Source organism: Diorhabda carinulata, chromosome 10, assembly GCF_026250575.1.
Source record: "Diorhabda carinulata isolate Delta chromosome 10, icDioCari1.1, whole genome shotgun sequence".
NCBI classification, from domain to species: domain Eukaryota; kingdom Metazoa; phylum Arthropoda; class Insecta; order Coleoptera; family Chrysomelidae; genus Diorhabda; species Diorhabda carinulata.
In genome coordinates, this window is record NC_079469.1 from 16,665,533 (window position 1) to 16,679,425 (window position 13,893).

At 27.8% G+C, this 13,893-nt stretch overlaps 1 protein-coding gene across 1 annotated transcript; it reads right to left on the reverse strand.

Annotated features, from left to right (window-relative positions):
• Positions 1–3,425: 3,425 nt before the first annotated feature.
• On the reverse strand, positions 3,426–5,735 carry LOC130898869 (uncharacterized). The gene is made up of 2 exons (XM_057808447.1): positions 4,317–5,735; positions 3,426–3,747 (listed from the first exon to the last, which is right to left on the reverse strand). Exons 1-2 carry the CDS (start codon positions 4,747–4,749, stop codon positions 3,557–3,559), a joined length of 624 nt encoding a protein of 207 aa, XP_057664430.1. The 5' UTR covers positions 4,750–5,735; the 3' UTR covers positions 3,426–3,556.
• Between the last annotated feature and the right edge of the window lie 8,158 nt (positions 5,736–13,893).

Below are 13,893 nucleotides of genomic sequence, written 5' to 3' on the forward strand. Positions count from 1 at the left end.
ATTTATAATTGTTTTCTTGGTAAACACAAACTTGGAAAAATAATATGATAATTAATCAAGTTTCAAGGATTCACAAACTGGAGATCTTTTGAGTGGTTTAATAAAGCATATTCTTCTTTCATTCAAATCCAATTTGGAAAAAATCGTTGATTATATTATTGCAACTATGTTACAAAGTGGCGGTGTTTATTTTGGAGGAAATATAGATCATTTTTTTAATAACCATTATCATTTCGTATTAGTGCGGAATCAATTATTTGTACACAATTTTGATTTACTGAAAACAATATGGAAATAATCTCAAATCATTCTGTAAGATTAATACACGGAGAAAATATGACTTTTCAATGGAACAGTTACTGTTAGAAATTATTTCTTCATTTAATAAACTTTTTGTCATCACCCCTTCATTCGTTTAGAATCGCTTTTGACATTTTATACACAAAAAATTCTTTTCTCTTCTTATTAATCGATTAACTAAAGCATTTTTCTTCATATTTGTATAAAAGTTGATTGATTCTAAAATAATAATTTAATTTTCTTACGAATTTTCAACAAAGTTGAGTGTTATTTAATCGACATCGCAATATTTATTCTCCAAAATGCAAATTCTAACAAGTATATAAAGAATTTCGAATGCAAATTGATAGTAATCGGAAAAAGAATATAAAAGCCCACCAAGTTCGATAACTACAAAACATTACTTTTGAATAAAGTGTACCAAAAAAAACTTCAGGGTTCCAAATATTTTAATTCTGCTATGTTTATGTTAGAAATCTTTTATGAACCATTATTAGACCCTTTTTTGTTGTTGGAAGTATCCTTTATTTATTTTTCAACATTGGTTATCGAGAATTTACAAGAGGTATAATATATTTGAAAAACAACACGTGCGGTGTAGTTCTAGAACACTTTTTATCAGTTTTTAGAATAGTTTGTTTACATTATATCGAAGGTTTAATACCGATAACAAAAAATGACCGTGCAGACCCTTCTTGGATGCCTTTGTCTTTGTTCGAAGAATTTCTTGTTTACCTAACATTTGGAATATATTTTTTTTATATATATGAAATAACGTTCCGCAGAATCCTTTGTGAATGTTTGTCTAAATTGGGTATGAGGACCACTCCAAATATGGGAAATTTTAAAATCACATTATTCTAGATACATACTGGAAATAATACCAAAATAACTATACATGTTGAGGGCTTAATATCGATAACGAAAATTGACCGTGCAGCCCCTTTTTAGACGACTTCATCTTTGTTGGAAGGATTTCTTAATTACTTCTCATTTCGAATTTATTTTTGATATTCATAGGAAATATATTTGGAGATGAGGACCACCCTACACTATATGAACTGAAAATATTAAAATCACAGAATTCTCGATATCAAGATAACAAAAATATTTTGTTTTGCACTTTATACTTATGCAGTAATTTTTTGGAACTTGAAATAAATCTTAATAACATTGTTTTAAATTCTACGTTCTTCAATTAATAAACATTTTCATACGCCTACCTGTAATCAATAATAAAATTACTAATTCAAAAACGTAGATATGGCGTTCACTACGATTCTCCCTCATTGTTTTATTTAATTTGGAGTTAAGGACCACCTTACACTATGAGAAATTTCCAGTATTCTCGATAATTAATTAAAATAATACAATATATATTGAGGGTTTATTACTGGAAACTCTGAAAAATTACACGTTCTGGTCCTTCTTACTTGCCTTTGTCTTCGTTTGAAGAATTTTTTATTTACTTTACATAATTTCTTAATTACTCCACATTTCGAATTTATTTTTGATATTCATGAGAAAAATAACGTTTAATAGAATATTTTTTGATATCGTTTGTCTAATTTCGGGATGAGGACCACCCTACATTATGGGAAGTTTTAAAATCACAGAATTCTCGATATCAAGATAACAAAAATGATTTGTTTTGTACTTTATACATATGCAGCTAATTTTTTGGAACTTGGAATAAATTTCAGTAACATTGTTTCAAATTCTACAATTCTTAATTAATATAAAAATTTTCATGTACCTGTCGTAGTTATGTCGTAAAACATTAAACATTAAAAGTATACAGATTCCCAAAAGGAAATTACTGTCCACAACCTATACTTAATAAATCTATGGCATATTTTATTGTATGTATTATATCTATTATCACTAATTATTTAAAATTTTCTTAGAAATATTATTAAAAATATATCTTGCTTTATATTGCTTTATTAATTTTATCTTTGAAAACACTATTTTATTCAATATGGAAATTATATAACAAAATATGTAATATTTAATTACTTATTATTTAATAAATCAAACTTTACATCTTCTCAGTTCATTGACTCCTTTCGAATTCTTTGCGAATGTCTAGACTTGTTTTTGACTTGCGCACTGTGAATGTTGAAGTCACAAGCTTTAAACAATGCATTTAATTATTTGAATAATGAAACTTTGACAGTATTACAAATTCGGGCAGACATATTTGATGCTAAATTTTCTATTCCTAAATCCTCGTGTAATTTTGTTTTCGATTGTGAAGTGAAAACTATTTTCTTATTGATATAGGTAAGATATAATTCTCTTTATGTAAAAATTAACGAGATTTGTCCAATTATAGTTTACAGGAAAATTTCAGTGTATTACATTTTATGGAAAGCTAAGGTTTTATTATTTTTTTTTAATATTTTCAAAGTAATTAAAATTAAGCATTTTCTTCAGATAATTTGAAATTGTGTGATAATTCATTTACTTATAAACATTAAACAAACGATAATCTAAAATATAGCATCAAAAAGTTCGTTTATCCTTGTCTGTCTGGACAGCATGTCGGCCATCTTTGTAGGTCGACGCAATTATTGTTCACGCCAAATCTTTTCAACTGTAAAGTGTTTTTCATATAAAAATATATATAGATATTAATATTAACATACCTTATTTAGATTGTAGTACAAAATAGTTATTATTAGATAAATAAAATACAAAGATACCGGATCTGTTTAATAACGACAAAAAAATCTTTCGATTTCTAATTTTAAAAATGTGACTAATGTTGAAAATTTTTATTGGAAACTTTTGAAATTTTCAGTATATCGATAGAAAATAGTTTTTATTTTAAAATTTTCGTAAAACGGATTGATGTTAGTATTCGTGGCGTGTTTACAATAATCGGATAAAGAATTAAAGAATTTTTCGTGTTTTAATACAATATTGTGTTGTGAAAATTATGGATACCCGGAACATTCTTAACTACCAAGATGGTCATCTCCTCATTTGTGAAATGGTGAGTGATTTTTTGTCTTATTAATTTGATTTTAAATTTACTACCTAAAATATTTCTTGTCGTTTGGTCTCAGATTATGGAGTGAAAACTATTTTCTTTTATATATCGGTAATATGCGGCCATTCTTTTGGAACTTTGATATTTCAAGAGCATTAAACTGGGGATCTTTTAATAAAACAAACTTAATCTAATCGTTTTTCACATATTTTTTTTGATTGATAGATACTCAATACATAATTAGCTAAAGGGTTGTTACTAAACTAATAATTGAGTTTTCTGTTTCATAGAAAACTTTCCAAGTGAGTCTTCGCTTCTACTTATAGGTTCATTCAATTCCTTACTTGATGACTTCTCAGTGTGTATTTCCTGATTTTGAATATCAGATGACATCCCAGTACTGGTAGGAGCAGTGCTATTACTGGCTGACCGGCCCTCCATGTCTGCAACTTCAACATTGGAAGGTATAAGTATATTATTATCTTCAGTATACTTCTCAATAAAAGTTATGTTTCTACTTTTGACTACTTTATGTGTTAAAGGATTTATTAATCAATATCATTTGGAATTTTCACAATAACCTACCATCAACATTTTCTCAAATTTTTTATCCCATTTTTGACGCTTTTCTTTTGGTACATGTACCATAGCAACAGAACCAAAAATCTTTAAATGAGATAAATTGGGTTTTTTACCTTTCCACAGTACATAAGAAGTTTAACCTTCCAAAACCTTTGTAGGAGATCTATTTACAATATACGCAGCAGTTGCCAAAGCTTCAGCCCATAGTTTCTTCTCCAGGTTGGCATAAAACAACATACACCTTGCTCGCTCCACTAATGTTCTATTCATTTGTTCTGCCAAGCCATATTTTCCATAGGGCCACATAAATCAGAATGTATTAGTACAAGTGGTCTTACTGCTCTTGAACATACATTTTTAAATGGCAACCGAACATGTTTTCCCTCGCAACAATGAATACATGTGATCACATTACCTTTGTAAATCAAAGACACACCTTCAACACAATTTGGCAGTTTCTTAATATCTGAAAAATTCAAGTGTCCCATTCGCAGATGCCACAGATAAGTATCATTAGAATTCACAGCACTTGAAGTCAGATGAACCTCTTCTCCACTTATGTTCATAACGTATAGGTTATTTTTTAATACTGCATTACAGATAACCTCTCCTTTAGCATTCTGAATGTCACATCCCTTGTCATAAAATATAACATTATGCCCTTTCTTCACGATTGTGCTGACTGAAAGGAGATTGGCAGCTAAACCAGGAACAAACAGTATATTTTTAACTTGTATTTTATCGTTCTGATTTATTTGAATGTCCACACATCCAACTCCTTTTACAGTTAATGGCTCTCTGTTTGCCACAATAACACTTTTCACAGTTGGCTCAGTGACATTATACAACCAGTCATCTCTGCAAGTCATGTGCAAAGATGCTCCTGAGTCTATTAGCCATTTATCACTCACATTTTGTTTAACAGTTATGGGAAAGCAGCTACAAAACTTGAACCTTCTCCTTTATTTGCTAACTTCTTTGGTTGTTTACATAGTTTAGCAAAATGACCATATTTATTGCAATTATAGCATTTTGGTCCTCTGTTTTTAACTTGCTGAGTATTACTTCTGGATTTCTTATAATTTGTATAAAAGACTGTTGACTTTGATGTACTAATTTATTGTATTAACTTAGACTTAACTGAATCAACACTTATTTTAATGCCCGAGCTTTCAAGCTACATAATCATGGGCTTGTATTCATCTGGTAAGCCTGCCAGCATCAAAGTACCAAGCCATTCATCGTTTACGTCAAAATCAATGTTACCTAGCTTGTGAGCAGTATTCATGATCTTGCTCACATATTCTTCAACACTATTACTAGATTCCAATGTGGTATTTATCAAGTCTTTTAGTAAGCTAACTCTTCGCGTGAGCCCTTTATCATCAAAAGCTTGTTATAAACATTCCCATACCTCTTTTTCAGTTAAACAATCTTTAACATGAACTTAATTTTAAGGGTCCAGAAGTAGAATCAACTTGGCTTTGGCCTTTACATCCTTACTTGCTTCCATTGATTTGTTATCAGACGGTTCGATACAACACCACAAATCCTCATGCTGTAAATATGTTTTCATAGAGAATTTCCAAGTGGTAAAATTTTCTCTTCCGACTAGTTTTTCCAAATTAAACAAATTTGAACCCATTTTGAAGATGAAGTTTTATAACTTCCAAATTACTTAACTTAATTTTAACAGTTGTATAATCACTTCCTTCAGTCTTCTGTTATTTCCACAGAACCATGCTCTGCTACCATAAAGGAAAATTACGTGGTTTGAAAATAATAACTGATATGATTTTCAGTACAAACAATTTATTGTAATTTCAGTCTTACACATAAAAGAGCAAGATTGATTAGATCTATTGACAGACGTCAACTTGCATTAACAACATTTGACAGTTAAATAAAAATTGGTTGCGTTCCATATATTCTAACAGTGTGTACTGAAAAAGTTTGTCTTTTTCTATGATGATGATGTTTATATTGTACTTATTGTCAAAAAATAATGGGGACGAAATTATGAAATTATTGAAATTTCTCTTGTTTAATTTTTCTTGGAAATTTCCTTTCGGTGTGCAAAAGTGCGACGAATTTTTCATTTATTTTAAACAGTAGGATGATAAATGAAATTATTTTATAAATTCAAAAGATGCTAGATTTGAAGACTAGGACGGTTATTCGTATTATGCTTTTGGAATACCAAAGTTTGCTTTGCAGCTTTCATACCCTTAACTTTTGAAGGTTTATTTTTAAAAATTTTGTATTTGAAGTTCTTCAAATAAAAAAAAGTTCAAAAAATTGAGATATGGAAATTTCTGTGGTGACTTCCTTCTACGTATCTATTTAACCGAGTAACGAAATCAATAGTATTTACTCGGGACATAAATTAGCAAATTGCGTCACATTCTATTTACAAAACCTGAATTTGGTTTAGATATTTAGTACTAGCAGCGCTATCTATGTACAGAAGCTCATACTGAACTCATTTCAATATTAGTTTCTACTATTTCGTATGTCTCAGCTCTTGACTTTTTGTCACCTATTTACAAAGCTGAAAGGAAGATGGCGTCCGTTATTTTCACACCAATTTATTTTTTTATTAAGACCAAAGTTGTGTTAGAGTGAAGAAACAAATTTTTATAGAATAATGTGTCCACCATCACGGAAATATGAATGGAAACTTCTAAAAAATTGAATCCCATACTCTTCGAATAGTGGTTGAAGGTCGAATGCCCAATAGTGACATCTCTTATTGAATAGCTCGGTTCCATAAATTTTGAGTATTAATTTCATTAGGAAACATTGTTTGTTAAATGTTTAGTTCTCTTTGTTTCCACTATAAAATTATATTGATATACAGGGTGCGCCAATTTTGTTAAAAAGTTGAGTATTAGGGGGACGTTTTAATACGTATCAAAAACATTTTTTTATTAGTTGTATTTGAGGTCCATATTTTGAAATTATCTTGACGCTTTAAACATAATTTTTTGAAAATGAGATTAAAATTTTTTGAGTACTTTGAGAGTTGTGTACAAATTTATATGAGAGGTAGGTAAATAAAAGAACCCTCTGTAAGTTATTGTAATTTAAGAAAAAGAATTTAACTGACTTTCTTAATAAAATGGCATATCATCGTAGTCAATTAAATTGTAATTATTTGTTATTTTATATACAAAGTGAGCCCAAAATTGAAATTCTCATTTCTTTTTTCGAATGTATCACACTATAATTTATCTTCGTGTAAATTTTTTTAGTATTTCCTATACGTTAAATTTATAAGAAAATTGCTAAAATTTATTGTAAACCCTAATTATTACCATTTCTTCAAAAAATGTGGTCAATCCGGTATACTATAAAGGGCTCCTATCTATCAATTTAATGTTTGGTTTGTAAAGGGGTTGCAACAATCTGTATATTTCGGGATAATTTCAAAATATAATTTTTAATGACATCAACTATTATTTGGTACACTCTGTGTAACTCTTTCAAGATCTATATTATGTTAAAAGATAAAAATAAATAACTAGATGAAAAAAACTTTTATACACGAATTGGTAAAATTAATTTGATATCATGAGATATTAGAATCCTTTTAGAATGGTTCAATCATTAGTTAAAGATCGTTTATTTGGTTTAATTGATTATTTTGGGGACGTCCTGTAGATAAGTTTAGATTGTAACCGTGATTGATGTTTAAATAGCTACGAAAATGAATATTTTTTATATCTCAAATACAGAAGACTCACCCTTTATATATATAATCTATTTTGCAAAATATTTACAAAAAAATGTGTTTGTAAGAACGGAATTTTTTTCGGAAAACTACTAGAAAACATATATATGATTGATATTTTTCTAATATTATATCGTAAAATACAAATAGTTGAGAAAAACCCTGTATATCATAATTGGTAAAAAAATTTTGGTAAAAATAATTTCAGAAATAAAAAATGTGGTCCTCGCTTCTGTTAAATAACAAAAAATCTTAAAACTTTTAGTTGTAAACAACAACAACAATCAAGTTTTGAAACAAAAAAGAAATTTTTTGTATAATTGGAATTCGAAAGCGAACAGAATTTTATTTTAAAATATCGATATATTGAGAATGATTATTTGATTACTTGGGTGATTTTATACTTTTTTGCTTACAACACGGATATTTTTTGTGAAGTTCATTTTGAAAATTTGATTTTATTGATATAATTTTCATGTATATCTAACTCACTCAAGTCGAATAAATTACAACATCTTGGGTAATATAACTTTGAATTTATAATACCGGGTACCATCTAAAAATTGTGGACTTGATATTTACGAGGGGGAAAATTTAAGTGGCTGACAGATTTAAGAAGTAATAAAAGTTTTTTTCTGAATATATTGTCACATAATTATCGTAAGATACCAAAATCTCATCCCCTATGACTATTCGAAATACAGGTTTTTATAGCAACTTAGAAAAGGAACTTACATTGTGGATGTACCTCGTATGAAGGAAATACTAAAATCAGTTATTAAAACTTTTTATTCAAATTTTTCTGAAATTTTCGGTCCGAATGATTGCATCAAATTTTGATTGATATGATTTTTTTTGTTATTTATTGAGTGAGCAGAACTTTGATCAAATGTTGTTGGTTTTTGTGTTTTTGGGAATCCTAGGAATATTTTGTTGAGATTAATACAGTTGCAGATTTTAATTATTGAAGAAAAATAGTTTGAATTTATTTTTGAATTATTTTTTTATAACATTCATAAAGTTTTAACAAACATCCAATTATATTTACTAAACAATGTTTTCGAAATCTTTAGGGATCTTTTGAAATGTGAAGTTAAATTTAAATATTTCATTTGAGCAAAAAATTCATAATTCACTCTTGTTTAAAGCAAGTTTATTCTCTAAATTATTACTCAGATTACTCAGAATATGTCGTAAATTTGGACTACTCCCTTAGATTCAAACAGAAGATTGTTAATATTTATGACCAAAGCTAATTTTTCTCATTATATGATACTGATCAAATCAAATCTTGACGTTGTTATTTTAGATTGATTAATTCTTTTCAGCGTTTACTGTAACATATTTAAATCCAGTAAATATTTGATGAATAATTATGATAGAATTGCTCCAATACACCTCAAATTCACTTTGATTCGAAATAGTAGTACATGGATCCTTCTGATCAATATAAACGATAATTAGATAATTAACTAACTTGAAAATGTGATTTCCATTCAAATGACTTTCTGAGTAATCTGTTGAGATTTTCCTAAACTTTAGAGACAAATCTGTTGGGTTAATGAGATGATTGTGTGATGAATGTCATAAATTAGGCAGGCAACCGCCGCGATATGGAAAAGTGATTCGTAATTTTCGGTATCGATTTCGGTGTGTCGCGAATCTGTTTTAAGTGATGGACATCATGGAAATGCAAAATGGATATGGAGGCTTTCCTATGTGGACAAAGTTATGTGAGTACAAATGATTTTACGTATCAAATTAACTTCGTAACTCTAAATCATAAACTTAAATAATATTTGCATAGTAAGTTAAATTACTAATTTTTTTTATACCATCTTCAAACATTATTATTGAAAAGTAATGAACGCTCTGTATAATTAGTATCCAAGCAAGATTTATACTTAAAGATCGTAAAATTAAACCTCATTTTGGAAAATTTTCTCAATTTTTTCAAAAAATTACTCAAGGATTTTTATAATCTGAATGAATTCTTTTTTACTGATTAGTAATTTTAACCATCATATGTTTAGAAAAACAATGGTTATTCTATAAGAAATTTTTATAGTGAAGGTAGATTGTTTAGAATTCAATGTTTTTAATGGTTTACTATTATGGAGTCTGGTATGTTTATTTTAGATATATTTTACGGACCATCATTACACCCTTTTTTTGTTAAAAGTATCCTTCATTTATTTATATTTATCGAGAATTTACAAGAGGTATAATATATTTGAAAAACAACACGTGCCGGTACAGTTTAGGAACCTTTTTTATCTGTTTGTAGAATAGTTTGTTTACATTATATCGAGGGTTTAATACCGATAACGAAAAATGACCGTGCAGCCCCTTCTTGGATGCTTTGTCTTTGTTCCAAGAATTGTGTGTTTACATTTCAATCTTATTTTTGGCATTTATGAGATTACGTTCAACAGAATTCTTAAAGAGATAAGGACCACCCTACACAATGAGAAATTTTAAAATCACTGAATTCTAGATACATACTCGTAATAATACCAAAACAACTATACATGTTGAGGGTTTATTACTAATAAACGAAAATTGCCCGTGAAGCACCTTCTTAGATGTCTTTGTTTTTGTTGAAAGAATTTTTTATTTACTTTGCATTTCGAATTGATTTTTGATATTTCTGAGAAACATAACGTTTAATAGAATATTTTCTGATATTGTTTATCTAATTTGGGGATGGCGACCACCCCCCATCCATGGGAAATTTTCAATTCCCAGTATTTTCGATAAACAATCAAAAATAATACCAAGATAACAAAAATGTTTTGATTTATATGCAGCCATTCTTTTGAAACTTGAAATTGTTTTAGTCAGTAACATTGTTCTAAATTCTACGTTTTTTAATTAAGAAACATTCTCATGTACCTGTAATCACTCATGAAATTACTAATTCCAAAAACGAAGATATGTCGTAACATATTAAAAGTATACAGATCCCCAAAAGGAAATTACTATTGTCTGCTGCCCATAAATTCTACTTATATAGCCTTTTAATGATATTAAGTTATTGTGAATTGTAATAATTAAATCTATGCCATATTTTATTGTATGTATTATATCTATTATCATTAATTATGTAAAACTTTCTTAGAAATATTATTAAAAATATATCTTGCTTTTATTGCTTTATTAATTTCATCTTTGAAAACACTATTTTTATCAATATGGAAATTATATAACAAAATATGTAATATTTAATTACTTATTATTTAATAAATCAAAACTTTACATCTTCTCAGTTCATTGACCCATTTCGATTTCTTTGTGAATGTCTAGACTTGTTTTTGACCTGCGCACTGTGAATGTTGAAGTCACAAGCTTTAAACAATGCATTTAATTATTGAGATAATGAAACTATTACAAATTCGGGCAGACATATTTGATGCTAAATTTTCTATTTGTAAAATTTCGTGTTATTTTGTTTTCGATGGTGAAGTGAAAACTATTTTCTTATTGATGTAGGTAAGATATAATTCTCTTTATGTAAAAATTAACGAGATTTGTCCTATTAAAGTTTCCAGGAAAATGAACGATTTCAGTGTACTACATTTTATGGAATGCTAAGGTTTTATTATTTTTTTTTAATATTTTCAAAGTAATTAAAATTAAGCATTTTCTTCAGATAATTTGAAATTGTGTGAATCATTGATTTACTTATGAACATTAAATAAACGATTATCTAAAATATAGCATCAAAAAGTTCGTTTATCCTTGTCTGTCTAGACAGCTTATCGGCCATCTTTGTATGTCGACGCAATTATTGTTCACGCCGAATCTTTTCAACTGTAATGTGTTTTTTCATATAAAAATATATAAAGATATTAATATTAAAATACCTTATTTCGATTGTAGTACAGAATAGTTATTATTAGATAAATAAAATACAGAGATACCGGATCTGTTTAATAACGACAACAAAATCTTTCGATTTCTAGTTTTAAAAATGTGACTAATGTTGAAAATTTTTAATGGAAACTTTGGAAATTTTCGGTATATCGATAGAAAATAGTTTTTAATTCAAAATTTTCGTGAAACGGATTGAAAATAAACATTAAAAGTTATTTGTTTTTCTTTGATGTTCGTATTCGTGGCGTGGCGTGGCTTTGTTATTGACTACCAATGTTGACATCAATAAGTTTAAACAATTCATTTAATTATTTAAATAGTGAAATTTTGACATTGTTATTAATTCGGGCAGACATCTAAATTTTCTATTGGTCAAATTTCGTGTAATTTCATTTTAGATTGTTTAGTAAAAACTATTTTCTTATTGATTTAGGTAAGATATAATTAATTCTCTCTATGTAAAATCAACAAGAATTATCCATCTAAAGTTTGTGTGAATTCAGTTAATTACATTTTATCGAAAGCTACGATTTTATTGATTTATTTTTTACATATAATAATAATAATTTATACGTGGAGTAACAGTTTAGAAATATGACTTATATATAATTATTTGTGGAAAATAAATATAGGTTAGAAAAGGATAGTGTAACATTGTTATACGATATTAGAATAAATTAGAAAATATGTCGGTTATTTAGATTTACAGGGCGACGAGAAATTTTGGAATGGTTGAAAATAATGAATGTTATTTGTACTAGAAATAATCTCGAAACAAAAATTCTTGTATATCGCAGCATTCAACTTCTAATTGTTGTTCACACAAGAACACTTTGTATTCGAAGAGTGGTGAATTTAGGTTTCATCTATATTTAATCGAAATATATTTTTCTTTTGAGTATATTCAAAATTATAAAACAAGTTGTCCAAGTATCAAGACATGGCAATATCAAAATTCATTTTTGTTAAAATTTGTAAATAAATTAGTTTATATTTCATACTAATAATTTATAAAAAATGTCGTAGGCTTCTATAGTTATAGTCCATTACGCCCTTTCGAAAAAATATTCTCACATCTGTGAACAAGATGTTTTATTGCTGTAGTAGTAGGTAAAGATATGGATTTTTCCAATAAGACCCATTCAAAATGTACAGATAACAAAATAATAAAGTAATAAATATTAAGGGTTCTGACCGTTTTACAATTTATGAAGAGTTGGCCAAAAGAATATAGTTCACTATCATATTTAGCAGGATTGATTATCAAATTTTGATGTTGATATTTTTACCGTCTCCCCAAAATAATATAAGTCTCAAAAATTCTTCTCTAATTCATAATTGTTTTCTTGTTAAACTCTAAGTTTGTTTAAACTTGTAAAAACAATATGTTAATTAATCAAGTTTCGAGGATTCACAAACTGGAGATCTTTTGAGTGGTTTAATAAAGCATCTTCTTCTTCCATTCAAATCCAATTTAGAGAAAATCGTTAATTATATTATTGCAGCTATGTTACAAAGTGGGGGTGTTTATTTTGGAGGAAATAGAGATCATTTTTTTAATAACCATCATCATTTTGTATTAGTGCGGAATCAATTATTTGTACACACTTTTTATTTACTGAAAACAATATAGAAATAATCTCAAATCATTCTGTAAGATAAATACACGGAGAAAATATGACTTTCCAATGAAACAGTTACTGTTAGAAATTATCTCTTCATTTAATAAACTTTTTGTCATCACCCCTTCATTTGTTTAGAATCGCTTTTCACATTTTATACACAAAAAATTCTTTTCCCTTCTTATCAATCGAATAACTAAAGCATTTTTCTAAAATAATAATTTAATTTTCTTACGAATTTTCAACAAAGTTGAGTGTTATTTACTCGACATCGCAATATTTATTCTCCAAAATGCAAATTCTAACAAGTATATAAAGAATTTCGAATGCAAATTGATAGTAATCGGAAAAAGAATATAAAAGCCCACCAAGTTCGATAACTACAAAACATTACTTTTGAATAAACTGTACCAAAAAAAATTTCTGGGTTCCAAATATTTTAATTCTGGTATGTTTATGTTAGAAATCTTTTATGAACCATTATTAGACCCTTTTTTGTTGTTGAAAGTATCCTTTATTTATTTTTCTACATTGGTTATCGAGAATTTACAAGAGGTATAAAATATTTGAAAAACAACACGTGCGGTTCAGTTCTAGAACACTTTTTATCAGTTTGTAGAATAGTTTGTTTACATTATATCGAAGGTTTAATACCGATAACAAAAAATGACCGTGCAGACCCTTCTTGGATGCCTTTGTCTTTGTTCGAAGAATTTCTTGTTTACCTAACATTTGGAATATATTTTTTTTTATATATATGAAATAACGTTCCGCAAAATCCT

What these genes read in the sequence shown, in the direction of transcription:
- LOC130898869 (XM_057808447.1), bottom strand. Translation starts at nt 4,749, where the DNA reads ATGACTTGCAGAGATGACTGGTTGTATAATGTCACTGAGCCAACTGTG. An exon ending in ACTGCCAAATTGTGTTGAAG is followed by an intron (nt 3,748 to 4,316) that starts GTGTGTCTTTGA and finishes CCAATGTTGAAG; the next exon opens with TTGCAGACATGGAGGGCCGG.